The sequence below is a fragment of the Hippoglossus hippoglossus genome, chromosome 14 (genome assembly GCF_009819705.1).
Source record: "Hippoglossus hippoglossus isolate fHipHip1 chromosome 14, fHipHip1.pri, whole genome shotgun sequence".
NCBI lineage: Eukaryota > Metazoa > Chordata > Actinopteri > Pleuronectiformes > Pleuronectidae > Hippoglossus > Hippoglossus hippoglossus.
In genome coordinates this window covers 10,771,988-10,799,978 of record NC_047164.1, presented here as the reverse complement: position 1 = coordinate 10,799,978, position 27,991 = coordinate 10,771,988, and the positions used below count along the sequence as shown (strand labels likewise).

At 41.8% G+C, this 27,991-nt stretch overlaps 1 protein-coding gene across 2 annotated transcripts in view; it reads right to left on the bottom strand.

The window, feature by feature from the left end:
* The window catches only part of jade2 (jade family PHD finger 2), a 162,436-nt gene that overhangs the window by 25,638 nt on the left and 108,807 nt on the right, over positions 1-27,991 (bottom strand). For both annotated transcript variants that reach the window (XM_034606899.1, XM_034606900.1), the window contains exon 11: positions 3,544-3,661. In XM_034606899.1, coding sequence (XP_034462790.1) covers positions 3,544-3,661 — 118 coding nt within the window. The remainder of the gene's footprint in view (positions 1-3,543; positions 3,662-27,991) is intronic.

The window sequence follows — 27,991 nt, the reverse complement described above, 5'->3', positions numbered from 1 at the left end:
TATAAAGTTGTGGATTGTTTGGGGTTACAAGAGGAGACATTGTCGACTTAGTATCGAAGAAAAAAACAAAAACTGCGTTGATATGCTAACATTTTGGAAAGGAAGCCGAAAAAGTGGATTTGTTGTTGTGAGAAATAAAAACATGATGCTTCACTTCTCTTCTTCCGCAGATTGTGTAATCACTTCATTCTCAGCTTTTTCGTATTTTGTGTTTGTTGGCGGCTTGCAAACCAGCATAGAGGTGCATTACTGCCACCCAGTGGACTGGGGTCACTACACTCTCAGTCTCATTATGGTCCACTCCATCCACCAAAATTTAAAGAAGGGCCGCGACAGAAACAGATTAGAAAATAGGTGAAAGAAGAGGATGAAGAAAAATGGACAGTGGAGAAATAGGAGAGAAAGATAAAAGAGGCAAAGGAAAGAGGTAGATACAAGGTGAGAGAAAGGCCAAATAATTATTGCAGACAACCTCATCCTTCACTCTCTGCTGCTCACACAAACGCACACACACACGCACGGACACAAACACACACACACCAACTATCCTGTCTAATCTAACTCCTGTGGCAGTGTGAATAGATATGGCCGTTCAGTGCCAGCAGCACAGCTCCCGGTACCTGATGGCAGCAATCTGCTGAGTCAGGAGCTCTGCACTGTGTGTGTGTGTGTGTGTGTGTGTGTGTGTGTGTGTGTGTGTGTGTGTGTGTATATATGTGTGTGTGTGTGTGTGTGTGTGTGTGTGTGTGTGTGTGTGTGTATTGGTGAGAGACACAGGGAGTTTGAGAGAAAGTAAGATTTATTCAGTGCATAGATGTGTGTGTGCAGCCTTCCTCTGCAATGATGAGCAGTGCAAATTGAGCACCCTAGACACACATACACGCACGCCCTCATGCACTCATGCACACACACAATCCACAACACAGCTACAGGGGCAGGCTGACAAGAGTTAACTATCATTACTAGGCCAGCGAGACATCACTGGTATTACCATGACAACAGGCTATGACTGTCATGAGCATGACAGCTCCAGGTCACGACAACAAGAACATGGTTCCCGAACATTATACTGGACAAATACAGGTCACTATCATTTTTGCCATCATCACCGTGACAACAACCGTTTAGAAATCTAGCAGCCAATGTGATGACATCAATTATAATTTTTAATTTGTATAAAAATAGGAAATACAAGCAAAAAAAATACAAACCCCTGATGGATCAATATACTGAAATTGACAACCCACTGTGCACATGCACATGCACGCACGCACACACATAGAGAATTGTCATCTATCTGTCTGTTAAAGGGGACATAGCATGCAAATTCCACTTTGTTAGTGCTTCTACAGGTTAATGTGGGTATCTGGCATGTCTACCAACCCAAAAACTCGGGGAAAAAAACACTCGCGCATTTTGTTATGGTTCCTCTAAGTCAGAAACGTCATGCTTGAGCGACTCGATTGAGCTTCCTGGGTTTTGTGTCGTAACAAGGCACTGGAAGTCTCCCTACATGGTCTTGGCCCCCCGTCACGCCGGGTTTACACCGGACGCAGCGAGGCTGCAAGGCAGCGCAGCGCCGTTCCCAAGCGCGCAGCCGCCTGGCTGTTCACACGGGACGAGCATTTCTCCGCTGGTCAGCCCGCGATTCACTCACATGTGGCATTTGTCTGGATCGTTGGGACTGGGAGGCTGCAGCAGTTGCTCGGGCGCGACCGCTCGCTCTCCCATGCGTGAGCTGGAATTTGTGTCAGCGCCACACAGCCAGCAGTGTGGAAGACTTCCGCAGTGTTCAGCACTACTGTAAGCACCAGCACCGGCCAAACACACCGAGCCCCCCCACTCGTTACGCCGGGGTACACCGGACGCGGAAGCGCCGCTGCGAGGCAGCGCAGCACAGCGCCGTTCTCAAGCGCGCAGCCGCCTGGCTGTTCACACGGGACGTGCATTTCTCCGCACTGGTCAGCCCCATAGACTGTATATATAAGGTCAGCCCGCGATTCTGCTTTCTCCGCTTGTTGTTGTACCCGTTGAATGTCGGGGTTCGGGGGTAAATGATGGTCTTCATAGCCCCCCCCCACCTCTCTTTCTCTCTCTGTCTGTCTGCTTGTGTGCTTGTAGTGGATGGGCAGAGGGGGACATTCAATTGTGATTGGCAAAATTAAAACTCCAGGACAACAGAAGGGGAATACAAAGTATGGGATGCATATTTGATAATTTATATCATATAAAATATGTAATTTATATCGTTTAAAATCATGGGGGGAGAGGGGAGGGGGAGCTGGCTCATTAGCATTTAAAGGAACAGGCACTCAAAACAGGTCACTCTGTGTAGGGCTGTTTTATACAGGGTAAAAAGGGTGCTGTTTTAAATGATCCTTGTGGTATTTTGACCAAAGTATGTTACAGACATTTCATTAAGACCCCAAGGAACCATATCAACTTGTGGTAAAATGGGCATGCTATGTCCCCTTTAAAGGCAAACCAATTTCATTGGAAAAGTTAAGGCTTTGCAGATATTAACCTTAAAGGGATAGTTCATCCAAAAATGAAAATTCACTCATTATCTACTCACCCCTATGCTGATGAAGGGGTGTGTGACGTGTTTGAGTCCACAAAACACTTCTCGAGTCTCAGGGGTAAACTTTGTTAGAGCAGAATCGGCATAGGGGTGAGAAGATAATGAGTGAATTTTCCTTTCTTGGTGAACTATCCCTTTAATTAAAATGGTTCTTGATGACTATGTTGTTTTTCCAGTATCTGCTGGACATATCTATTAAAGAAAAAGCAGTTAAACACCAACAGTGCTATATACAAGTTGTGCCACCACAGTAGCAGTGGCTAATCTGCCTATGTACCTCTGCATACAATGTAGATTTCTCTATTAGGAGCCTTTTTTAGATCCTCAGATTCAGTCTTACTAGATGTAAAAAAGTCCAGACCAGTGTGAAAAGGCAAAGAGTACCTGGCAGAGAATCTGGATGAGTCTATGTCCTATGACGCTTCAATCAGTAATTGTCTTTTGAAAAACTAATTGCCCATATCATGCTTTTCAGTTTTCTTCCCCCATATGGCATATCGTTGTTTTGTGCATGTAAAAGGTCTGCTAAGCTAAAAAAGCCAAGCTCATCCTTGACCTGACATACAAACCTCATTTTGCGCAGAACAAAGCAGCATCAACTCAACCAGCTAAATCCATCCCTCCTGATCTCCATCACAGAGCAGCAGCATGAAACGTATCAGGGTTATTCATCTGTGTAGAGTGGACAGGAAATCGAGCTCCGGCGCTCAGTGCTCTTTGCTGTTCAGGTGTCAAGTGTGGTCTACTGTGCAAAAACGATGACAGGCCCTTTCCAAAACTGTCCACCCACCACACTCAGCCAACAAGGGTTTGGATTCAACCGTTATGCAGTTGAGGTTTTTTCCAAACTGTGTGTGTGTTGGTGGTCTTGGCTTCAGTGCTGGAGAGACTGAAAAGTAACTGTTCAGGTGTCTGGAAAGAAAACAACATATCCAAATACACACTCATGTTTGGGCTCTTACCTCCAGCCATGTCCTCTTCCAGTAGCTGTATCTGCAGGTGGAAGATTTTCTCCTGGAGGTCGCATAGGGTGTGTTTCATTTTCTCCCTCCGTGTCACCATGTAACACAGGTTACGCACCTGGAACACAAGACATCTCTGTTACACACACATCAGGACAGAGGCCGGACACAGAGTTACACTCAGTATTCTCTCATCTCATCAAGATTCAGTGCATGGACAAACAGAAACCTGACAGTGAGGAAAACACACACACACACAATCATTATGACCGGCTGACACAACTATAAAAACACAGACACACACACACACACCAATCTTTGCAGTTTTTATTTCATTGTTGTTGTTTTACAGCAAATGAAGCATGCAATCACATTAATCTTCCCTTTAACAAAAACTGAAGCAAGTCCCAAAATAGGACATGAAATTTTGATGTGGATAATATATAAATAAATACTGTTCAGTCATACACTGTAAACAGTCTGTGAGAGCATCACTACGGGTTGTAGTCTGATGGCATCGCCTTGTTCTAAACATGGTGATGAGACACGCAAGAACTGCGACCTCTCTATTCGCAAAAACAGTGTAGCAGTGTTTCTGTTCCCTGATTGTCTGCACAGTGAAAGTTGAACAAAGGGTGAACACTGAGCTTCGAGCTGGGGACTGAACAGAAGCAGGAAAATGAATACTTGTATTTGTCTGTCATACCAGCCACAATACCACTGAATAAGAGACAAAGCAAATACTTGGAGGATGGAAAGTGACTGGAGCTCCACTGGTTGGTTGAGGCTTAGTGGTCGATTGATTGATTCAGTCATCACACATTATAAAATGAGAATAATGATTTAACAGATTCTGCATGTGAATATACAGAATCTGTGGGAGAGGGATGAGATTTTGGGGCTGGAAGCATTCCAGTTTTCTTTTTGTGGTTTGACCAATCCCTTTTGAGCAGGTTTTGGTTGCCTACGGGTAAACAGTCCTGTACCAAAAGAGGTGGAACACATTGACTGAAATGCATTGGCTATCAACTTTTTAATTTATATGCATTTATGTGCAAATATCTGTTCTGAATGTATTACTACTGCATCGTCAGATGATAGCCGATGAGCAAAGAGAGACTGAAACAATAAAGACATCATAAATAAAGGCTAAACAGTCTTCACATTGTATAGTGACTGAAAAGGCTCAGAAGGATGCAAATGCTAATGTGTGACTGTATATAGTCATATCAAATTAAGCTACACTCCAGTAGTGAACAATGAAAAAAAATCATTCACACTTGTAGCTCTGGGAAAAAGTACATCTAATCAATCCTGTTTCCAACACACGCGCACTTAGCCACTAGCGGTTGAATAAAGTAGATCATCTAACAGCTTTAACGCAATCATTTTTCATCAGGAGTCAGAGGAGATTCAACAGGTGGCCACTAACATGACAAATAATGATATTATTCTGCATTTGCTGGATGTTTAAATAAGCAACTGTCTGCTATTACAGCAGGGAAAAGGTGATAAAAGCCATTTGAGGGGTGTGTTTTTCATGCTTTAGAGTTCTAGCCAAAGTTGAACTTTAACTGTCTGCATACTAGACATCAGTATGTCAGTATCACATCACGAGTGACCAAAGCTGGATGCAAATGTTGGAAAATCTGATGCTTAAACACTTCAGCATAGCAATATATAGCATCAGGTTTATGTGCATCCTGTAATAAGCGAATCAGAGGTAAGAGTCAAGCAGCGTCGTGCTGCTTCCTGCCAATAAACTGCAGAGTCTTCTTCCACTCAGACATAAACTCCAGCTGAGCCCTGCTGCCTCTCAATGCAACCAAATTACTATCATATGGCCCTCTAAGCACTATATGTGCGAGGATGCCGCGACATGCACGTGTGAGTGTGCACGTTTGTCGAGCACATATGGATGTATGAAGACAAGCTGTGGTTTGTGAATGTGTGTTTTGAATTGGCACCATGTAAGAGAAATAAGAGACAATGAGAGAAGAAAGCACGAAGCTGAATAAAAGACTTTAACATAGAGAAAGGAAATGAAATAGAGAGAGACAGACAGTGCCAGAAGAGCAGGTAAACAAGATTCAAAGATAAGACAAGAAGTGGATTCCCCAGCTGCAGTTGTTGTTGTTAAATGCAACAAAATTATTTTATCCACAGATAAAACGATCGCAGACGGTGGATACCTATGTTGGCTGAGAATTTGACAAGGAATGAGGAGCTGTTATTTGCATTAACTGAACCAAAAAATAGGTGGAAGGGATGCTCTCTGTCAAATGAGAACAAATTTTTGCGGTTCCGGTAAGAGACAGAGAGCATCGTAGGGCACAAGTGTTCATAGGTGTTCCGAATGGCCACAGTAGCTGGAGGACTGGCCGATTGTAATAAAGAGGGTTGAGACACGATAATCATTTGAATATCCTGATCCTGGGGCAACAATGAGAAAAACAATGATTCCAGGAAGGCTTTCATAGGCTGTGTCCAAATTCAGAAGCTGCATCCTCTGGAGGACTCGATTTATGAAGATGTAGACGATGACAATGCCTCTGTAGACTGGACGGTAGACGGTTTTACCATTGGATCTATTGCTAATTACAGCTTAGCTGGCCGGACAGCTAGTTCTTTTGACACCAAGAGGACTACCAAGATTAATTCTGGAATTCTCTCCAGAAATTGGGTCCTTGTTGGTTGGGAATGAAAGCACACATTTGTTGGCCACATTTGAAGGAGCCTTCAAAATGGGGCAGCCATCAGAAAATTATAGCAATTATTAGATAATGTTCATTTACAGTAGGCTAGACAATCTGAGTTTGGCAGCACATGCTAATAGCGCTAATTTAAACTGAGTGTTATAAACGGAGAGAACCAAAGACGGTGCTTGTAAATGTTTTACAGCCCCATGTTCTCCACGGGGAAAAGGTTTATGGCTGTTTCGCTGCTGTTGTATGTTCAAAGCAAACAGTTACGAGCTGTTACAGACGGAAATATGAATGTCCAAGACAAATATTTATCCTCACAGTTTTGTTTCAATGTAGAATACGGACTGGATTTCCAGTCCTCCAGTTTTTTTTTACTGCACAACAAATCCAACACAGAGTCGTGACAACAAAGTGACTGGAGAAAGAGAGGGAGAGAGGGAGAGCAAGAAAGGTATGGAGGTGGGGAGTAAAAGTAATTGGGTCCAAGCCAGAGCTCTTGAATCCCAAACTAACAAGCCAGAAACGGGATCTTTACCGATTGGATTTTTTCTCCCAACAGTAAACCAGTAATCATGTGTCTCTAACCACATCCAGCATGCGGGCAACAGCATTGTGTTTGTGAGACATGGTGCTAATGTGACACTACAGACTACACGTGTGTGTTTGTGCACACGTGTTGGTCTTTTTATATTTCTTTGTGAGCACACTCTCTGACAAAATGCCCCTCACCCTAATAATCACAAATAAATGTCTAACTCTAACCTTAAAACCAGTTCTTAACAATCAAACGGCCTTATCAAAAAATTCACCATAAAGTGTCCACACGAATGACATGTACACATGTTTAGGTCTATGTTTGGCTGTGTTTGTGTTTGTTTGTGTGTTCTGGCAGTCCTACAAGCTGACTGTTTATCTGTTGGTCTTGATGGATTTGTCAGCCCGGCCTATCTGACCCATTCTGTCCCTGTTAGAGGGCCGCAGATAAAAATAGCTGCTCAACTGGGACACAATGTGCAGAGCCTGGCTTTGATTAGGACACTGTGTTTGTTTGTGTGTGTATGTGTGTGCGCATCGTTTTCAAAATCAACTACCTCTACCTGGACACATGACAGGGGACTTGAGAGCAGGGTGGGAGGTAAAGACGAAGGAAGAGCGATGGAAAAGGAGTGGAAATAACAGCTCAGTTGAACTTTACCTCTCTCTCTTTCTGTCTCTCTCTCTCTCTCTCTCTCCAAACTCTACCTGAGCAGCAGTGCAACTTTATTCCTGTTTTTATTTCAGCAAAGTGAAAATACATTTTTAGAAATTAAAGGTCTTGTTGGAACATGAGCATGAAACACAAATGTCACAGAAGTCTGTTTGCTGGTGGAAATGTAATTTCATATCTCGTGTAGTAAATGCATAGATAAATACTTGGCTTTTTCAATAATTTCCCTAACCTTTATCACATTTTCAGTGCGGTTTTTCAACTATGTGCACAAGACGCAATGCTTTCTATGTTGCTTTAAATTTACCTTATTGCAACTGATGCTGTGACAAATTTATCATAAATACCTTATGGGTCATGTGGGGATGAAGAAAACGGCCTATAATATATTTTGTTATTTGCATAGTTTTATTTCAAATTTAAATACTATTTCTTGAATTGCATTTGTCATCTTGCTATCCACTCTCTTATCTGGTCGTACAGGCTCAAATTCATCCTGCAATAATTTTGTAGAAAGTTAAAAACTACATGGTACATTCTGCACATGGATTAAGTGCTGGCTGAGTTGTGATTAAGTGACCTGAAGTGAATTTATTTTTCCTTTGGCTCAAACATCCTCTGACCTTTTCTCACCGTCTCCTCCGTCTGATTCTGCCTCCTGCCCTTTACCAGCTCTCTCCTTAGTCATTCTTTCCTCTACAATTTAATTCCCCGTCCCCCCGTCTGCACCGAAACCCCTAATCTCGTCCACACATCTGTCTGTCCAGCTTCTCATTCTTCTTTAACTCCATCTGTCTTTTTCCCCCCGTCTCTGAGTCAATTCATTTATCCCGAGCAGCTATCCATCTCTGAATCAGCAAGCACAGCACCCCTCCACTTTTATCCCTCTCATCTAGACACGTTAACCCACAGACACAAATATGAGAGCATGTGTTGGGTTACATTCATTTCACTGCACTTGGCACCAAATGAGGATCTGATGCACAAGTCAGCAAACTCATCAAGTCCCACTAAGTTTTTGTGAAAGACATTTGAAAGCTTCGATTACAGACAGAGGAGTTAAAGCAAGGAAAACTTCAGTCCCTGAAATGAGTTCACGAAATGAAGAAAGGGATTAAATGAACATGTTTATTACCACAATTAACAGTTTGTGCAAAATGAACAAGAAGATGAAGTGCACTGTCTATTTGTTGATGTCTGTTGTGCACATCAGGACCTAGTGGAAGATCCAAATGGCAAAGCATGCACACACGCACATACACACACACATACACGCACCTACACACAGACACACACACCCCTCCTGCCAGACACCTGTTTATGTAATTAGTGGTTGATGACAGCCAGTGCTCTGCTGACCTCCCTTTCTATCTCGCTTTGTGTGTGTGTGTGTGTGTGTGTGTGTGTGTGTGTGTGTGTGTGTGTGTGTGTGTGTGTGTGTGTGTGTGTGTGTGTGTGTGTGTGTGTGTGTGGTTGGCTAAGCCCTGCATGGGGCCACATATTCCAAAATAAACTGGTCGACATTTGGCTTTACAAATATTTCAAATTCAGGTATTTAAGTATTAAAGGGATAGTTCACCAAAAAATTAAAATTCACTCATTATCTACCCACCACTATGCCAATGACGTTGTTTAAATGTCAGGGCTTGCAGACACTTATATGACACCACAGGAGCAGTATGTTTTTTTTTACATTTGAAGAAGAGATCCCCAGTTACTTCAATTGTATTGGATTTGGCTGAAACACTGTTTACCCCTGAAACTCCAATAGAGTTTTGTGGACTTAAACACTCCACCCACCCACTCCTCCATCGGCCTAGTGGTGAGTGGATAATGAGGGAATTTTCATTTTTCAGTGAACTATCCCTTTAGGATATGCACTGAGGCTCTTGTTTTATAATTGGACAAACAGCTGTGACAATTTTGAAAGAAATAAAATCTGGTGGGACTTTTTTTAACAGCAGACATGTTGACTCGTCACTTTCAGAGCACAGGTGTTATTAACAATGGCTCTGTTTTATGCCGGTGTCACAGTGAACCTTGAGTGTGACAGGGAGACTGTGAACAACACCAGGACCCTGAAACTGAAGCAGAATTCAACCTTCATCCATTCTATTATAAACAATAGTGATTTTCTGCTCTTTTATGTCAAACTAAATAAAATAACAACTTGACTAAAGCAGAATGAAGGTCAATTTTACATCAACAACAAATAAATATTTAATTGCAGTGCTTTACCAATACTGTATCTGTGGCTGATCACATTGATCCTGTCAATCTATTGGTCTGGTTCTATTAATTTGCCACACTGCAAAACAGAACTGGATCCCAGTGTCTGTCAAAGTGTTTAATTGCTGCCTCCTACCTGATACAACATGTGAGTTACTTTGATAAATTAATTTGTTTACCGAGCCTGGCATGAACACATACCATATGGTGTTCTGTGTTAGCCATATGCCAACAACCCGGCAATGCTGTTTCTACACTAACAAATGTTTGTTAACCTGTGTAAAGTCTATTTGAGCATTATTAAAAACACGTTATAACACAAATGGATTATTATTATAAGAAAACAAACAAAAAAGTATTATCAGGAATTTATTTACTGCATTTTCTGCTTTTAATATCTTCTCTTACACCCTTTGTGTTTGTGTGTGGGTCTGAGTGAGGAAGTGTGTGTACGTGTGTGTAGGAGGAGGCAGGAGCTGCGTCAGGAATAATTCTCTCACTGATCTCTGAGATATTGAGATAAAACCCCAGTGGGATCCGAGGGGGTGTGTGTGTGTGTGTACGCGTGTGGAGAAAAAACAGGAATGTGTGTTTATATATATGTGTGTGTGGAGAAACCGGAACATGTGTTCATACTGTACGTATGTGCTTTTCTGAGAATTACAGTCAAATAAAAGAAAGTGTGTGTTTCTCTCTCCAAGTGGCTGAAAATGGATTTCATGGTATTGATTTAGGTGATATGTGACATGTGATACAATACTGTGAAGAACTACTGACAGACAGAGAGCAATAAGAAAAGAAACGGCAGAGTAAATGTGGTGAAGAAAATTGATACGAGGATGAAAACACAGCTTGTTTTTATTCCAGGAATGAGTCACACTCCTCCGTCACAGAAGAACTGACTAGAGAGAAGAGAATAAAGGAGATTAGAGCCCCTTTCTTTCTTCACTTCTCAAACTAACTTCCAGCTTAGATCTATATTGACCTGACCCTCTCAGCTCCCAGAATATTGACTGCAAACCTGTGTTGCCTGCTAATGAGCATCATTGACTGTTCATTGGCCCTGAAACACCCCGACACAACTGTGAGGAGGCAGCACGCTAAAGATCCGGATTATTGATCTTTAATTGGCGCAATATCACCCTAAACCCAATATGGAGAGCCTGGGTTAATTACTAACAAGACAATCCCAACTGGAATAATTAAAGTGGACTGTGCACTTAAATGCAGACAGCTTGTTATAGGGGGGGTTCTGCTGTGGTGATAAGTCCAAACAGTAAATCGATTTGTCACTGTGCTGCTGATGTATGTTGCATCTGTTAGTTACACTGCTGAGATAATTGGGATCATTTACACCAATGTGTTGCTATTCACATCAACATCAATAATCATGAGGACAACTATAAAAAAAAGCATTCAAAGCAAATTGTGCACCGTTGTTCACACTGCAATGATAAAGAAATCATAAACAATAATTCAAACTTATAGATAAAAAGTCTAAAGCTAAAGGTTAAAGCTGTCATAATCAATAGTTGTATGTGGTTGTCAATGGATCAAATGGCTGTGGATGTGTAAGGGGGCCACCTTCATAGTGATCAACTCACAGATTTGGCAGCTATGCTTTTCCCTCAGGTGCTGGTGGAAACCAAAAACAGAGCAAAAAGTGGAGCAAACATTAGATTTGACAGGTGGTAAAAACATGACTCCATATGGATGCTAATGTTTCCCCTTTGTATGCTGCATGTGTTTCCGAACACTTTTGCTGCATCTACCTAAAATTCGATACATAAGGAATACCATGATCAGAGTTATGTTCATGAAGTCTTTTAAAGGCTTTGGAAACAACAATGAACGTAGGTTAGATTTTTAAAACTTTTTGACCAAAGCAGGCCCGGGTTTTAGATCATCTCATCTGTGATCTAAAACTCTAACTATAGATTCGCTTCCTTTTCCCTCTCGGCCAAGAACAAAAAATTCCGTATCGAACATTTTCATCACGTCAAATTAAACATCGGCATTTAGGCTTCATGTCACATTTCCCAAAAATATCCAGTAAAAGGTTCCTTCGAACTCAAAAATATAACACCCCAGCAACGTGCACCATCACAGAAAAGGCCTGCGCAACAGATCATAAATCGGTTTCATATTCCTACAGGGACAGTTAGATAAGTTCCACACCTCGCATTCTCATCTGTCACAATGTTATAAATTTATGAGAGACAATAAAGACCTGTCAGAGACATAAATTAAGTGAATCTACTGCAGCTGCCTCAAAGCCAAAACATATAAAGTTCAACTCATGGTTGTCAAGTACCATGAGGGATAATTTTAATAATGATTTAATCTAACCCCGGAAAAGTAAAGCTATCGATCAAGCATTGATGTCCTATGACAGACATGTGGTGAAGAAGCATCTAATCAGGACAATTGGTCTGCTTCAGGGGATTATTGATAATCTGATACAAAGGCAGCACCAATTAGTGATGAAATACGACAACAAGAAATTGACATATCTGCATGTCACTGACCGGCGTGTAGCTGCTGTTGATAAGATAAATAAGAGCTTAAGAGAACATTAGAAATAATTGTAAATTTATTACACTGTGAATGTAAAAGAAGAACTATTACTCTGTTTCTCCATTGAAACTGAGATGATAGTTTTAGGGGCAAAGGACAAAGGTCAAAAGTCTGTCTACATCCTGACGTCAGAAAAAAGTTCTGACTTTAGTCTAGAGCTTTAACATCCACAACATTTGGGGAATATGCTTATTCCTTCCTTTCTTATTTAAAGTAATATGAGAACCCGTCTCATATCTGATTGGCGAATATGAAGCTAGGGCCTGCAGACGGTTAGCTTAGCTTAGCATAAAGTCTGAAAGCAGGGAAAAATGCCTAGTCAGAAGGTTTTCAAGTCCAGCTATACCAGCACTTCTGAAGCTCATTATCTAACATGTTATATCTTGTTTGTTTATTCTGCAACAAACTGCATCTCTCTGATTGGACGGCCAGAGTTGGTGCTGATCAGGATCCATGCTCAGGCAGGAAACTATAATAGAACTGAAGCCAATCCAGCATCAGTGTGAGGGCACACCCATGGTCTCATTGCACTGCTCCAGCACCAACAGCACCTCCAGTTTGAAGGGTCTTTCAAGATCAGGACTAGCAGTGGCACAAAGGTGTTTGCACAAAATCTAGGACTGAGCCATAATACATGTATTTGTGTTTGAAAGGTGCTCAACAAATAAACTTGGACTTGCTTCGCCTTGCCAACTTAAACAGACTGTATGAATTACTGTGGGCTGAAATAATAGCTGCCGTAAAAGCAGATCTTGGCAGCAGGAACACAAATATTTGTGTTGTGAATCGTGAAAGACCTTCAGATGTTATCAGCTACCCAGAGGATGAAGTAAGTTGGTGTGAATTTGTTTCCTTCCCTCTGTAATGCCCTTCAGAGGACCCTAAAACAGCATGTGACACCATTTTACCCACTGAAGCTGTCAAACGACAGAGCAGCAACACTATTCTCAGTGGGCAACGTTGGCCGGTGTGCATCTTCTTAGTTCTTTAACAACACAACACAAAGTGGATCAGAAGCATGAAAACCAAGTGGCTGCCAACGAGAATGTAAGAGCAGTATCTGGATTGAAAAAGCCTGAATGTGAAGGTATTATTAAATGTGTATCTCACGTCCTGTGCAAAGAAGGACTCGTTTCTATTTTTAGAAATGAGACAGACCAGGGTGTGACTGTTGTACAAAGTTAGTCCATTTATTCTATGGGTTAAAAGGTTAGAGTAGTGAATGAATAAGGGAATTACACCCTAACTAACCATCCTGTTGTCATAGCCACATTTGACAGTTGTTATGGTGGATAAGAATATGTGAGGGCAGTTCTGGTGCCATGGCATATGAGAGCAGTGAGAGCCCAGGGACTTGGCTTGTGTCTTGAGGAGTTGTAGCATTTCTTTACTGATAAGCAGCCCAAACTACATGTTTATTGTTCTTCTAGTTCGCAGCTATACTGCTAATTTTCTGCTCCAGTCGCTAGCTTGACAGCGGCATCAATTCAGTTGGTCCTGGACCTCTGAACCATTCTTTAACATGGCGCGTACAGGAATAGATAGATTAGATTAATAGATAGATAGATAGATATCATTTATGAGAAGACTACACCTAGTCACTTAAGCGAGATGTATGAAAGGGTAAGAGGTTATGTCGTTGGTGGGCCTAATACCTTCTCACACCCACCCTCATGTTACACACTTAACTTAAATGTGTACAACTAAATGTGCAAAAATATTCAGTTTCAAACTTCTTAAACTTACAGATGTTGCACCAGAAGGATACATCTGGTTTATTTGCATGTTTTTGTGCTTAGAAAGAATGTGTTGAAGTAGTTTTCTAATGTGCTTCAGCACATGTGTATAATACTGTGTGCTTGATACCTGATCTAAGTAGTTGCGTCAAAGACAAATCCACATGCTCACTTGTCTGAAGCTTGCTATGGCCATCTTTTCTCAGATATCCCAGTTTTATCCCGATTGACCACGTGCAAAAGTCCAAATCACACCGCTCTCAGCTGGATTTTTTAGAATCTCAGCCTTTGTCAGCCAGACACAGTCACCACCATGGAAATAACAGAAACGATGAGCAGCATTGGATTATCTGTCAGTGTGGATAACTTTATTAAGATGCTGTAAGTGCAGAACTAAAACAGGTTGGTGGTCTGTTACTCATGATTTTATTATTTTCTCACCACAGGCCCAGCAGCACTGGTTTTTACTGGACCTGAAGCTAAAGGTGTGAATGGATTTGGATCTCGGGTTGATAAAAATTTAAAAGCATGAGACAGATAAGTCATGAATAGCATATGAGCGTGTCTGTACTGTAGGCAAAGAGAGATCAGCAGGAAACCAGGTAGACATTGAGAGAGAGAGAGACAGTGAAACAAGAACCAACCAGGAACATATGACATGCTGAGAAACAGTTTCCCAAATTACAAGACAGAGAGAGGGAGGAGGGGAGGGAGAATTAAGGGCATTTAAAAAAATAAAAAGGTCTGAAGGATGGAAGGAAGAAGAAAGGACAGACAGAGCCAATGAAAGAAAGGAAGGAAGGAAAGATCGAAGGATGGAAGGTAGGAGGAAAAAGTGGGTCAGACGAGCAGACAGTGGAGGCTGCTGCAGCTGGATTCCACAGACTGAAGAATTATGAAAACCTCCCAGATGCACCGCACACACACACACACACACACACACACATACACACAGACACACAAACTACATGATTTATTAGCTCCTGCTAGTCAGTCTCTGACATTGTGGCCACTCCCACCTGGGATCCATGGCAACATCATTCTCCAATCAGAGCTCAGATGTTCAGCTTTTGGCTGTGTGTGTGTGTTTTGTGTGTGTGTTTATGTATTTTCCTAACATGTAGTGAAATAGACTTGTGGGTCTTGCTATGTTGTTTTTCATGTAACTTTCCTTAATTTTTCACTGTGCATGTTGTGTTTACACATGAGGTTACATGTATGTGTCCAGGAGCACGCGCATGCACACACACACACACTGACATGCCTGCTGGAGGAGTGTGGGGAGGGAAGCTGGATCTCTGCCAAAGCAATAAACTCTAAATAAACCTTGTGACACCAACACTCGGCTCCCCTCTCTCTCTCTCTCTCTCTCTCTCTCTCTCTCTCTCCTTTCATTCCTCCACAATCACGTACTCCTCCTTTCTTTTTCCATGCACTCCACTCTTCTCTCCTTCTACTTCCTCTTCTCTTCATTCTCAAATCTACAACCACCCTCCTGTCTCCCCCCTCCTCCCTCCTCGTATGCACTCCTTAGTCCAGCTGCATACACCCCTCTCTTTTTTCCTTCACTTTTTCACCCCCTCCACCAGCTACTCTGTCCACCTTTCCCTACCAACAGCTCATCCCCCTCTCTCTGATCTTTTATCTCCCTTCTACCTTTCTACAGGATCCTCATACCCAGAGAGAAATAGATGAAGGAGAATAGGGAGAGCCAAAGATACATGCACACACACATTTTAATTAAAATGGCAGGAAAGCGTGTACACAGCACACCATATCTAATAGCAAATATTTAAAGATCAAATCCTGGTTATGAAAACCTTATTACTTGAGGTTTTATTGGACAAATTGTTTCATGTCAGCAAACAAAACAGGATTTGGCGAGGGATTAAATTGTCTCCAAAATCTCACTTGACAATGTATCCAGACATCATGGATCGGTTGTCTTGTATATGCAGCGTGCATAAGCCCTGAAAGGATTAAAGAAGAGACTGGTCTGAGCTTTTGGAAATTTCTAATCCTTGGTGCCACAGATCCCCTGTACGGCACAACACAAATATAGACTTCTGTCGGTGTCCAGCCGCACTTTGCACACAATCACTATGTGTCGTACAAAATAATGCTGATCTGCATTTGCCATAGACAAATGAGCGTAAAGCCATTATCCTACACACTGTGCAAAACGGTGCCAAGTGTCTTTGCTTGTGCCAAACAAATGCAGTTGTCATTCATTTTTCCATCGAGCACCCATGTTGTTTGAATAGCCAATGCACTTACACCCATCTGATCACCCATGGGTGGGTTGGTTTTAAATGAGGTGTTGTCAGATGCATTATTGGTGAATTGACGCCAGTGTGTGATCGGTCAATTATACATACATAGTATTTGCACAAGGACTAAATGGTGAATCAGAAACAAGCGGAACAGAAAACTGGCAGAAGGGAAAACCACAGGAAGTGAAACAACACAGACAAATACGCAAAAAAGGTAATTACAAAATAAAACAGGAAATAAAACATTAAAAAAGCAAATGGATCGCAACAATCGGTCATAGCTCAGTTATGAAGTATGTCTGCTGCTGGGCTGTCACTGTGAGTTGGACACCGGAGATGATAGTAAAAATGTGACGCTGCTCTGTCTGGCGTTTTACTGCCCCCTGTTTCCATCGCTGTTGTTTATTTCCATCATAGTTATTTTTATGGAACATTTTACGAATGAATAAACTGTAGCTACTTTAACATCCTATCACACTGCATTGCATTGCATCACATAAATACTTTATCTATATCATTTTAACAACAAAAGACCCAACACACAACACAACCACTACAACATGTTACACCCAACATCAAGTCAAAAGCTCTCGAATACATACCAGGCTGAATGTACGATCTCAACTTAATAATATCTTGCATTTTCTGTTACCTCACTCTTATGTATTACCTACAAACATGTTTTTCATCATCATCTGTGTTAATTATATGTTATTATATAAGGCTGTATAATCTCTGAGGTTTTAATGATGAGACCAGAGGATGATGGGAACACTCGAAGCAGCTCTAATGAACAGATGCACCGGTGCTAAACCTCTGGAGATAATTTCGCACTGTTTGGCAGGTAGTGCAGACAGGTTCCTCTCCATCCACCTCTGCTCGGGAGGGGAAGTCAGGGAGGAAGTTATTGAGACTCAAATCACACTCAGCAGCAGGAGAAAGGCTTCACACAGTAAGGAGTAAAGCCTAATTGGCTGTGTTTTATTGGCCAGTCAGTCAGGGGTAAGTGGAAGTCTGAGGAATGTGTTTGCAGATGCTACAGGGGGCTCAGCGGGGAAACGTTATTCCATAATGGTTTGAGAGGCCACTGACACAAAATTATAGCATGTGGGAGACTTCGGCAAACTTGGGTTCAGAGCTTTGTGGTGAAACTCGGTCAGGGAAGTGATGGACTTTCTGTGCTAACAGGTCGGACCCAGCCGACTGTAATCTTCCAATTAGTTTCAATTTATTGTAGTCTGGGTTTACAGACTGGGGACAAGCCTCCCTGCTGAAAGAAGCAGCTCCGGTTGGCCAGGACCAACAGGCACGCGGATACTTCGGTCTGCTGTGACCATAAAAGCAACTTAAACATTACAATGCTGGTCTTAAACAGTCCACTGGCATCAGTGTTAACATTTTTTACTTCCTTGAAAATCCCATCTCCGCTCACCTTAGATTTAAAGAGTCTTTACACCAGGGTTGGTATCAAAACTCAATATTGAAAGGGGCCCCCGGGTCTTGATTATTGAAAAATGGAGAATATGAATGAATAACATTTATTTTCTGTTTGTCATTGTGACATAAAAATTCATCTTAAGCATACAAGAGCACACAAGATCACACAAGAGCCATTAGACATGTTATATGGCCAATGTTGTAAAAACGGGGTGAAGCCTGATTATTGACAGCTCAGACTGACTTGCGATTGGTCGACCGTGTGTGTCCGTGGAACCTCGATATCTCACGGCTCCGCTCCGCGATCACTACTGTGCACACTCTGGCTCCAAATAGCATCAAAAGCGCAAGATGACTCCAAACAAAACCGGGATAGTTTAGCTAGTAGAGACACTTCGTCCATCTTCAATGACAGAAGACACATAAATACACATCCATAAAATGTATACAACCAATTACAACGTGTCACATTGAAACCTCTCTAAAACATACAATGTTTATTGTGCAGTTGCACAAACAATCTTTTATCCTCCTCTTGTCTTCAATCCGTTACGAACTGCGATCACAGAAAAAATGTCCTCACTATAAATACTGTAAAACCACCCTTCAAAAGGCTGTTTTTGCAGCTGTGAAACATATAATATTCCAGCTAATAAACACCTGTCTCCAATAGATGCCTGCTCAAAAGACTCTTTACATAGCAGGTCATAAAATGGCTCTCAAACCCACTGAAATGTGCCTGAGGCAACCATGACAACATCACTCAACTATGTCGCCGATGTAATTTGGGTGTTCAATATTTACACTGGACAACGTTTGCAGCTAACTATAATGGCAAACAATAAATCTGAGGCTGTTATTGAGGAAAAATGTGTTTATAGCGTCTTGGTTTTGACATGTAGAAAGAAAATCTGTCTGTGTTTGGTTAGGAGACCTAAAACAGGCTGATTCCATGGCTGAGAAGTATTAGACTATTATTATATAAAATACAATGAGGGTTACGAAATGGAAACAGATTCTTAGTTTCACTGAAATAAATTCTATCCCTTGCATGTATTATACTTAATATGCTTTATGGAATTTTTTTCTTTAAAAGACCAAAAAATACACAAAAAGCACGTAGGTCTCTTGTGAAATAGCAGTAAAGAATACGATAAATCGACATGTCTGGCAGAAAACTTTGAGACAAAACCTTCTGAGTATACAACTCGCTTTGTCTGAGTCTAAACCAAAATAATCTAAAGTAAACCCGACTGGCTTCCTGCTGAGTGGATCTATTCTGAGTGGCAGCATCGAAGCTTTGTGCAGAATCTCCCTTCTTTTCCTCAGCTGTCTGTGTGGTTAACAACACATTAGGATTTCAGCATGAAGGGTTACATGGTTCAATGCGACAGCTCTTCATCTCTAAAATATGTTGCATTTATGCTATAAAAACTACTGTGAAAATGAGACATTAGTTTTAAATTGACTGTGTGCTTGACGGTGTGTGCAATCCATTAAGAAATATTCATCCTTCCAGCTGTTTACAGCAAAACAATCTTAGATGTTTAGTTGGTAATTTATTATTTTCACTTGTTATTATCAGCCATAGCTGCTTCCTGTCTATATTTAATTGTCATTGTGTCTTTTTTTCTAAACTAATGATTATGATATTTAGCACATAACTGATAACCAGCAGGTAATATTACAGCTAAGCTTTAGTTATGACTTTTCAGGAAGATGATGCCTATTGACGGATGAACTGATATACCTGCAGATAGATATCATTTCAGTAAAATCTAAATATGTGAAAACAAGCATCTGTTGCTCATAACTAACAGTTTCACGCGCTTATCAAACTAAAGCTCAAATTAGAGTTGGATTTATGCAAAGGCTCCAACCCCAGACACAGAAAAACCTTGTACATTATCTTTACACAAATACATTTAAAAAAGTTCTGGCACTATTTGACTTGACTACACTGTCAGGCTCTCAGAGGATCTTATTAAATTGGACCTTAGAGGGCCTCGCTTGCTGTCGACTTCTGTGAAGTGAGATTTTACGGTTGAGCTGCGGCAGTGTGTCGGCTGGTACCTTCTGAGACCTCCCGGTAAAATATTAAAGAGCCGGGTCAACTGGGGGGCCCTCATATCGTCCTCATTACTTATTGACGCAACCTTATCTGAGTGTAACGCAGAAAGTGAGCCTGCAGGAGTGTGTGTGTGTATGTGTGTGTATGTATTTGTGAGAGACCGCAGAGATGGCAGACATGAGCAAACACTCGCCAACGCACAAAGGTACACAATGAAAATAGACTCAGATGGTCAAAGTAGGGATCTGCATAGGAACACAGCTGACAAATGATGCAGAAGTTTATATATATATATATATTACTAACACACTGTAGGTGTTTTAGTAAGTGAAGTTTGAGCATCATTGTTTGTGTTCAGTCTATATATGTATGAATAGGCTTGTGCTTATATGTTTCAAACAGCAATTGTGTATCAAGGGTTGTGTGGAAGCTTTTGTGTGTGCTCATGTGTGAATTTAAATTTGCTGTGTTTGTATGTATTTATTTTATATATGATTACTGTATGACATGATATCTCAATACATGTAGAAGGTAGTGCACTTACTGTTGTGTGAAGGTCAGTGTCAGACCATGAGTGTGTGTGTGTGTGTGTGTGTGTGTGTGTGTGTGTGTGTGTGTGTGTGTGTGTGTGTGTGTGTGTGTGTGTGTGTGTTGCCATGCTTGTATTGTCTTATCAAAATGATGTGCATTTAAGGTTTAACTTGCAGTGAATTATTTATCCCCACAGCAGCCACAGCACCTACACCGGCCAAGGGTCTGAAAACATATACCGCACACATTTACACGCGCACACACACTCCTTACATGTATATATGCACGCATGTGTGCACAGACACACAATGCAACAACACACTGCCGTGCAGAATTATACAGCCAGGGCAGCTATAAATATTTATACCTCTCCCGCCTCATATTTATTTCATCCAACAGAACTCTTATCAGACGGGCAGTGGGATGGTGAGGATATCCAGAGAGAGAGAGAAAAGTGAGACAGAAAGTGAATACATGTATTAAGACTATTTTAGAAATTGAAAGAATAAGATGGAGATGAAAAGAGAGAGGGTGATAAAATGAGGCAGTAAACAAGATAAAAGGAATAGGAAGAGGAATAATGAAGGAGAAAAATACAATTGATGTCCTGAAAAAGCGAAGCAGGTAGGCAGGGGAAAAGTCAGGACAAAGACAGGTGGAAAAAAAGAAAGTTAAGAGATGATAAAAGGTTAGAGGCTGAGTGATACGAGGTGGATGGAGAGTTGAGGTCACTCAGGAGTTCCATTGTTGTTACTATCAAGCAGTCTGAACAGCAGCCATTGAGGTGCACAATTGCAGCCGACCTGCCACACCACTTATCTGGGATAAAAGGCTGCACGGCCCCGGCCCTTTTTGCTCTTACTGGAAAAGACCAAGCGCCGGGCTGCGGCAGCCAGGCGGAAAATGTCAGGGAATAAATCACTTTGACTCCAAAAATAAACGTAGAAGACAAGACGGAGTCAGTCAGGAGACGCTTTGCCTCCTCAAGAGTTGAAGAGAAAGTTTCATGTTGCTCTTCATAAAGTCCTGTAACATTAGATAATGCATAGTCCAGCAATAGCGTCAGGGGAGGGTATCAGAAATATGTTATTTATGCAAAAACTCATCCTTAAAGTAAGATAGAGGATGTATGTGGCTGCTGAATTGGAGAAATACCACCATGCGATTGTATGCGTCTGCTGACCAGTGTAGTTTCAGTCTACATAAAGTTTTTTTCCAGAGTCATAGGAGGTCATGGTGACCTTTAACCTTTGCCCTCTTATCAGTTAATCTTTGGGTCCAAGTGACAACTGGCCAAAATTTGAATTTGAACTCATTCCAGGTAGACTTGATATATCATGTTCACGAGGCCAAAAGCACGTGTTGTGAAGCCACTGTGACCTTCACCTTTAAACACCCAAATCTTAATATAAAATAACTTCAGATATCCCCTTCTTCTATCAGTCACTTTGAATACTCCAGTCCCCAGCCTCTGATCTTCTAACCATGGCTACTGCGGAGGAATAAAAATCCTGTTGTCTGCAACACAAACACTGTAATTCCTCTCAAGAGAGATAAAAAATGCTCCCACTGTGGTTTGTCAACCACTTGTACCTTTTACCAAGCAGAAGCTCTGGTCCTGGAAACACACTCACAGAAACGAATAGCTTAGATTTCCCCACTAACCACCACTTGAAGAAAAGATCAGTGGTCTTACGCAGAGAAGAGGATGAAGTAGAGGATGGTGCAGGAGTACTGGGGACCAGGGGGCACAAGGAGTCCTTTCATGAGTTCAGAATGGACCTTGGACAGATTCCTTGGGGACAACCAGACGCATCTCTGTGAACTCTGTAGTGTGACTCGACTGATTTCCTATTCTAGCAGTAGAAAGCTGAGGTTTTGAGTCGATGAAACTTTCTGCCATGTTTTGTTATGCCGTGTGTACAACCAGCTCGGTTCCCAGTGACCACACAAATTATGGGACTGCATTATAAAGTCGCTCAGGTGTAACTTCATGTAACTGTGCAATATTCATTTCCAGTAATGCATTTGTAGGTTTACTTATTTAATACTTTTGCTGATGTTTGTATTATGACTGTCCTTTTTGCTGCTGCACCATTGTGGGACTAATAAAGGCTCATCCTATCTCTTAGGTAAGGGGTGGAGCCAGGCGTGGCGTGCAGCAGGCAGGCAGGATAGAAACCTCATCAACACGCCCCCTCGCTCACTGTGATTCTCCGGACAATTACCTGCTCCATTCACGCATCAGCTTAATCGGACATTACACAGACTCTGTAGCGGGGAGCCGGCGGCTAATGTCCGTTTAACATCTGCTCCAACTGATTCTGACATTTGGCTGCTCACACACAGCTGCTCCAGGTAATGTCTACATAAGTTCAGGGTTACAGTGCATGTGAGCACTAGACGCTGTAGATTTGGTCCTTAAAAGCCAAAAATACACATGCTTTCATTGATGTTGGCATTATAAAGTGTTTCTGATCTCTCTTTTTGCCATGGAAGGCAGCTCAGTGACCTTGTGGCGGAGCGTTAACAAAGGCTGAAGCCAAAGACGCTTTGAAGCCGTAGGGCTGCGTTACACAGTCAAGCTTAGCGTGTAGCATTTTAAACAGAAGTTGATCTCATCAGGCAGTTTCTTGCATAGTGAATGGAGCTGGAGGCGACCTGAAGGTGTGAAGCCTGTTTTCCCCTTCAGCTCATACATAATGATGCAGCCAGATTCCTGAGCAGATCAAAGAAGGGCGAGTGGATGTTACGATGGAATGAAAGATCTTACTTATTATTTTTAACCTTTTAAAAGTGCATATATTGACTCTTGGTTATATTTGTGAACTTTCACATAGTTTTACACACAAGATGTCAAACTGACGACTGCAAAACTTACACCTGACATTATTATTCGGGACAGTTCCAATACATCTAAAATGTGTGGTTGTAAATTACTAGATTTGTAGCTGTTATTTAATAAGCCTGTGCTATTTAGCAATTTTTTTATATTAATACCAAGAAGTCCGGCTTTACGATATCAAAGCACCACTTCAACAATAATTTAAAAGGTCTTTAAATTGCATTTCATCCCACTGAGAGTTTATTTATCCATCAATAACTAAACAAGTCTGGACGGAAAAGAGTTCATCTGATGAGATTTTAGTATTAAAACTAAGTTCTCCAAACACCTGCCACATACTTCAGAGACACAGATGCTGTTAACCCTAATTTGTAATCTTCATGATTTCAAATGAACGATATCAAAACGATATCAAATGTGCTGATAAATCCCTGTGGATTAGTGCAGTGAGTTCACAGCGTGTTTCTTCTGAACGAGCTCAGACACAAACAAGTGATGTGTTGTGTTTGATCATTCGTCTAAACCTGTACATTTCCTAATCCCACCAAGAGAGCCGGTAAAACTGCAGCAGGAACCAGACTGCTTCCCTCAGGAGTCTACTCTGCTGGTCACTCTGGGAGCGAGCCAACCAAGATTTCTAGGGCTTTCCTAAATCTAAAATTGAGACCTGCTTGGCTGCAAAAACACTTATAGTGGCTGCTAAGTGTTGAGATCTAACAGTAAGAGTTGCTGGTGGACAGAGAAGGCCCTTGTCTCGGTTCTTTATTAGTACCTTGAAGTGTCTTGGAAACAGAAAGCAGCCTGAGAAGAAGGGATTGAGTGTAGCGAGCCAGTATTAGGTTTGGAGCGGAGCTGTGTGTGGGGAGCCAGGTTGATGCTGATCCAACAGGGTGGGTCTGTCTGCTGCACGTCTGGCCCGCAACGCTTTAGCATGAACGTTTGCTCGGAACGGCTATCAAAACAAAGAACAGAGGAGTTCGGGTCAACACTCACACAGTGAGTGTGATTTCACGCTCTGCTCGGGACGTCATTACTGCAATATATCTTCATGCAGGAAACATTGTTGGCTGCCATTTTAATAAGTTTAAAGTTTAATTTACAACCTTTAACACATCTGGATGTAAATACCAGGAAATTGTGTATGTGTGTAATCAGATGAATGCAATAACAAGAAACTGAGAGTCAAAAGATCCGTCACCACCCGCAGCTCCTCTTCCTCCGCCATCATTTTTGCAAATTGTCACTCAGCCAGTACAAATAACTGATCATGTTTTCTGTGGTTCTGGGGGAACTTTGCAATGTCTGAGGTAACAACTTTATCAACCAGTCTAATGAAAAGATGTCATTGAGATTTATTATAGGAAATGATCCAGGGTTTTGGCACTTGACCAATACTAAAGAACAAAGGCAGGATATCTTGGCCTTTGTTGGGCAATTTGACTATTTGTTCGAAACTTTTGTTTGTGAATCCCACCCCAACATTCCCAAAATGCTCCCTTTCAAAGATTGCATTGTAACTTCAAACCCTAAGTTTTGACTGAAGTGCTTCTCACTGGAAAAATTGCCATTACAATTAACTTCTGGGAGGTGGGGCTAAAACAGGCCTACCTGCTCAGAGTTTCAGTTCCCAGTCAAGAGTGGTGGTGGCGGGTGGCCCACCTTTGATTGGAGTTTGTTATTTTATATATATGTATAAATGTATAAATGTCAAGATGTAGAGACATACTAAATGGGAGTTTAAAGCTAAAAAACACTTAAAGTGTGCAGTATCTCTTTTTAATGTTGAATATACATAGAATAAGAGAGCAAACAAAGTTTCCAAATATTGCTCATTAATTACTGGAAATCTGAGGGATCAAATTCAGATATTAAGGGGCTCCAGAGATTATGTTAGAGATTGGATTAGATGACACATCATATCTCGTATCAAAAGCAAGAAGCAGTTAAATAAAATTATGACCAAAAAAAAGCTGGTATTGAAAGCTGGAACTACAGAGAGTAAATGAAAATGTAACCAGAAGTAAATTGAACAAGGGTCAAAGCCATAAAACCCTGACAAATGACTTACTGCTTAATGTGTTCTTTGGATAATTGCGTAAAAGGGAGATGACTAAAGAAATAGAAATTAAAGTCAGGGGAAGACTCTAAAGACTCTTCTGTTCACAAAATAATAAAAGGGATTGGAGAAACTAGACGATTTCCTTGGTGAGTAATGTGGATCTTGGCATTTGTGAGTTGTGGATGTAAATTAACACAGACCACAAAGATTATAGGAAATCCATAGTAGTTGGCAGTCTGAGATAATAAAGATACAAGCACGCCTCATTTGCCAAGTAACTTTCTTGTCTTTAGCTTTTTCATCCTTTTCCCTGCCCAGGTTTTCACAGCACTGTGAATCCACGCCAGCAAAACCTCTGGTTAAAAGCTTGTGTATACATATATTTCCCCACTCATTTTTTACACTGCTCCAAAGCTTCCTCTGCGCTCTTTTCAACCGGGAAGGAAAACAAACTGTGAAAATGTAACCCCCGGCCAGAGAAAACTAACTGACGGGCTTTGCCACCTCACCGTGGCACAGAGTGCACCTGACGGATATCAGACATCCAACACCCTGCTGATCCCGAACCTGCAGCTGAAGGCTCAAGGTGTTGCTTTCTGTCCAGGTTTGACTCTGAGCAGAACGTCTGGCCAAAACCTTCCCAGCAAATCCCAACTTTCTCACATTTAGGTCATGTCTTTCCCCTTCTTCTAAACTCTTCTCCATAAGTGCCCATACTTTTCATCAAATACCATCACTCCTCTTATCCTCCTCTCCTCTGCGTGCTGACTAGTGAAATAAAACACATGTTATATAAAACTTTGTACTGTTTCGTAAGGGCACTGTCCTGTTGTGAGCAGTGAGAGCCTCCTGGGTGTGGGACTGCTGACCTGCTGGGCTGAGTGTGCTGCCAAGTCTTTGCCGTGAGAGAGTGAGCGAGAGCATAGGGCAGGGCACGGAACAACACTGTGCCATTTGACACTTTGCCAGCCTTGGCTGGAGAACCGATGTACTGAGAGGAGGGAAAAGACTCAATGCAATTGTTCGGACCAAGTAGTTAGAGATGTGAAAACACAGGAAATGAGTAAGGAAAAGGGGAATCTTTCACCTGCTTTCCTTCTTTCAGCCACAGCTCTCCCCTCTCTGCCGTCCCATGCTGAGTGTTGGCATATTCCCCTGATTCATCAACCTCCCTCCTGAACTTCCGCACCTTATTCATGTATTTAAACTCAAACAGTCCTTTTCTCCCTCAGTGTTTGCAGAGACTTACGATGGACTCACATGTATGTGTTGCATTAACACTTGACAATGGGCGTGCCTGACGCTTGCTGCCTGCATGATCGTCATAATGAAAACAATCAGTTTCATTCTTGGGACACACAACATAGCTGGGTTTCGTGCTAGCATGCCATTATAGCTTTCAATGCAATACTAACGAGAAGTACACAGGGAGTAACATCCCCAACCACATGAACACACAATAGGTAAGTGATTTGATTGCACTTGAGTGTATGTTTAAACACGATTTGATTGGCTGGTGCCTCCGTTGCCGCATGAAAAGTTGAGCTCTATTGCAACTTAAGCAAAGCGACACAACAGAACCTCAATGCACTTCGGCAACACATGACATCAGCCCATTCAAAGTGAATGAGCCTTCTCTGCAGCCTTCTCTGACTACAACTCCAATCCTTTGCTCTCCCGCTTCATTTCAAACACTTTCCAAAACCTTGGAATGCAAACATAAAAATAGTACAAACAATAAAAATGACATACGATAATCAACACACAGGTAAAATAAATATAAAGTCAAATCAACACCGGAAAAGACAGCACTATAAGGCAGACTACAGATTGTGCGATGAGGTCTACATGAACCTTTTGCTTGAAGCCTGAAGGTAGCTAGTGAGTTTTTCAACTTGATTTAGAAACTTCTAGCCTATAATATACAAAATCATTCATGTCTATTTTCTATGTTTCATGTTTTAACATGCATGTCTACTTTTAGCTTTACACCACATTTTTTTGCTCATATCTTAAGGATTTAGGGCAACACATTAGCAATTCAAATGTCTGATGTAATATTTCTACTATAAATCTGTGTCAGCGTGAACTGAAGTTCATGACAAATATGGGGTGGCACACACACACACACCCAAAATGAAGCAATATTTAGCAGCTAATTTACATCATCCAGTCACTATGCCACACATTGTTTGAACATGCTGCGCTCTGATTGGATGAGAGATGCGGATGAGGGGAAAGGGGGGATTGGTGGTTTTGGGGTGGCACATCGGAGAGGAGTACAGAAATGGAGGAAGCTCACCAGTGCATTAGGGACAGCACGGTGCAATTCGTTCCATTGGGCAGCACTTCAAAGAGGAAGAGAGGGGGGATAATCCACCCCCACATTAGGAATCTTCCACCACCACCACCACCACACACACACACACACACACACACACACACACACACACACACACACACACACACACACACACACACACACACACACACACACACACACACACACACACACACACACACACACACACATGCATTCATAAAAGCAGCAGGCTGGAGGGTTCGGTCATGGGGTCTGATTGGGTTGGGGTCGAGGGATGACGGGATGGGAGGATGGAGGGGATTTTTCAATTTGCCAGCAAATCAGAGATGATTGGAATACTCTCTCGTGCCCTGATACACACACTCACCCTGACACAAACACAATGCCATACATACAACACACATCCATCTCCACGGAGAAAACCTCATGCTTAAACCCAGACAGGGGGGGAAAAA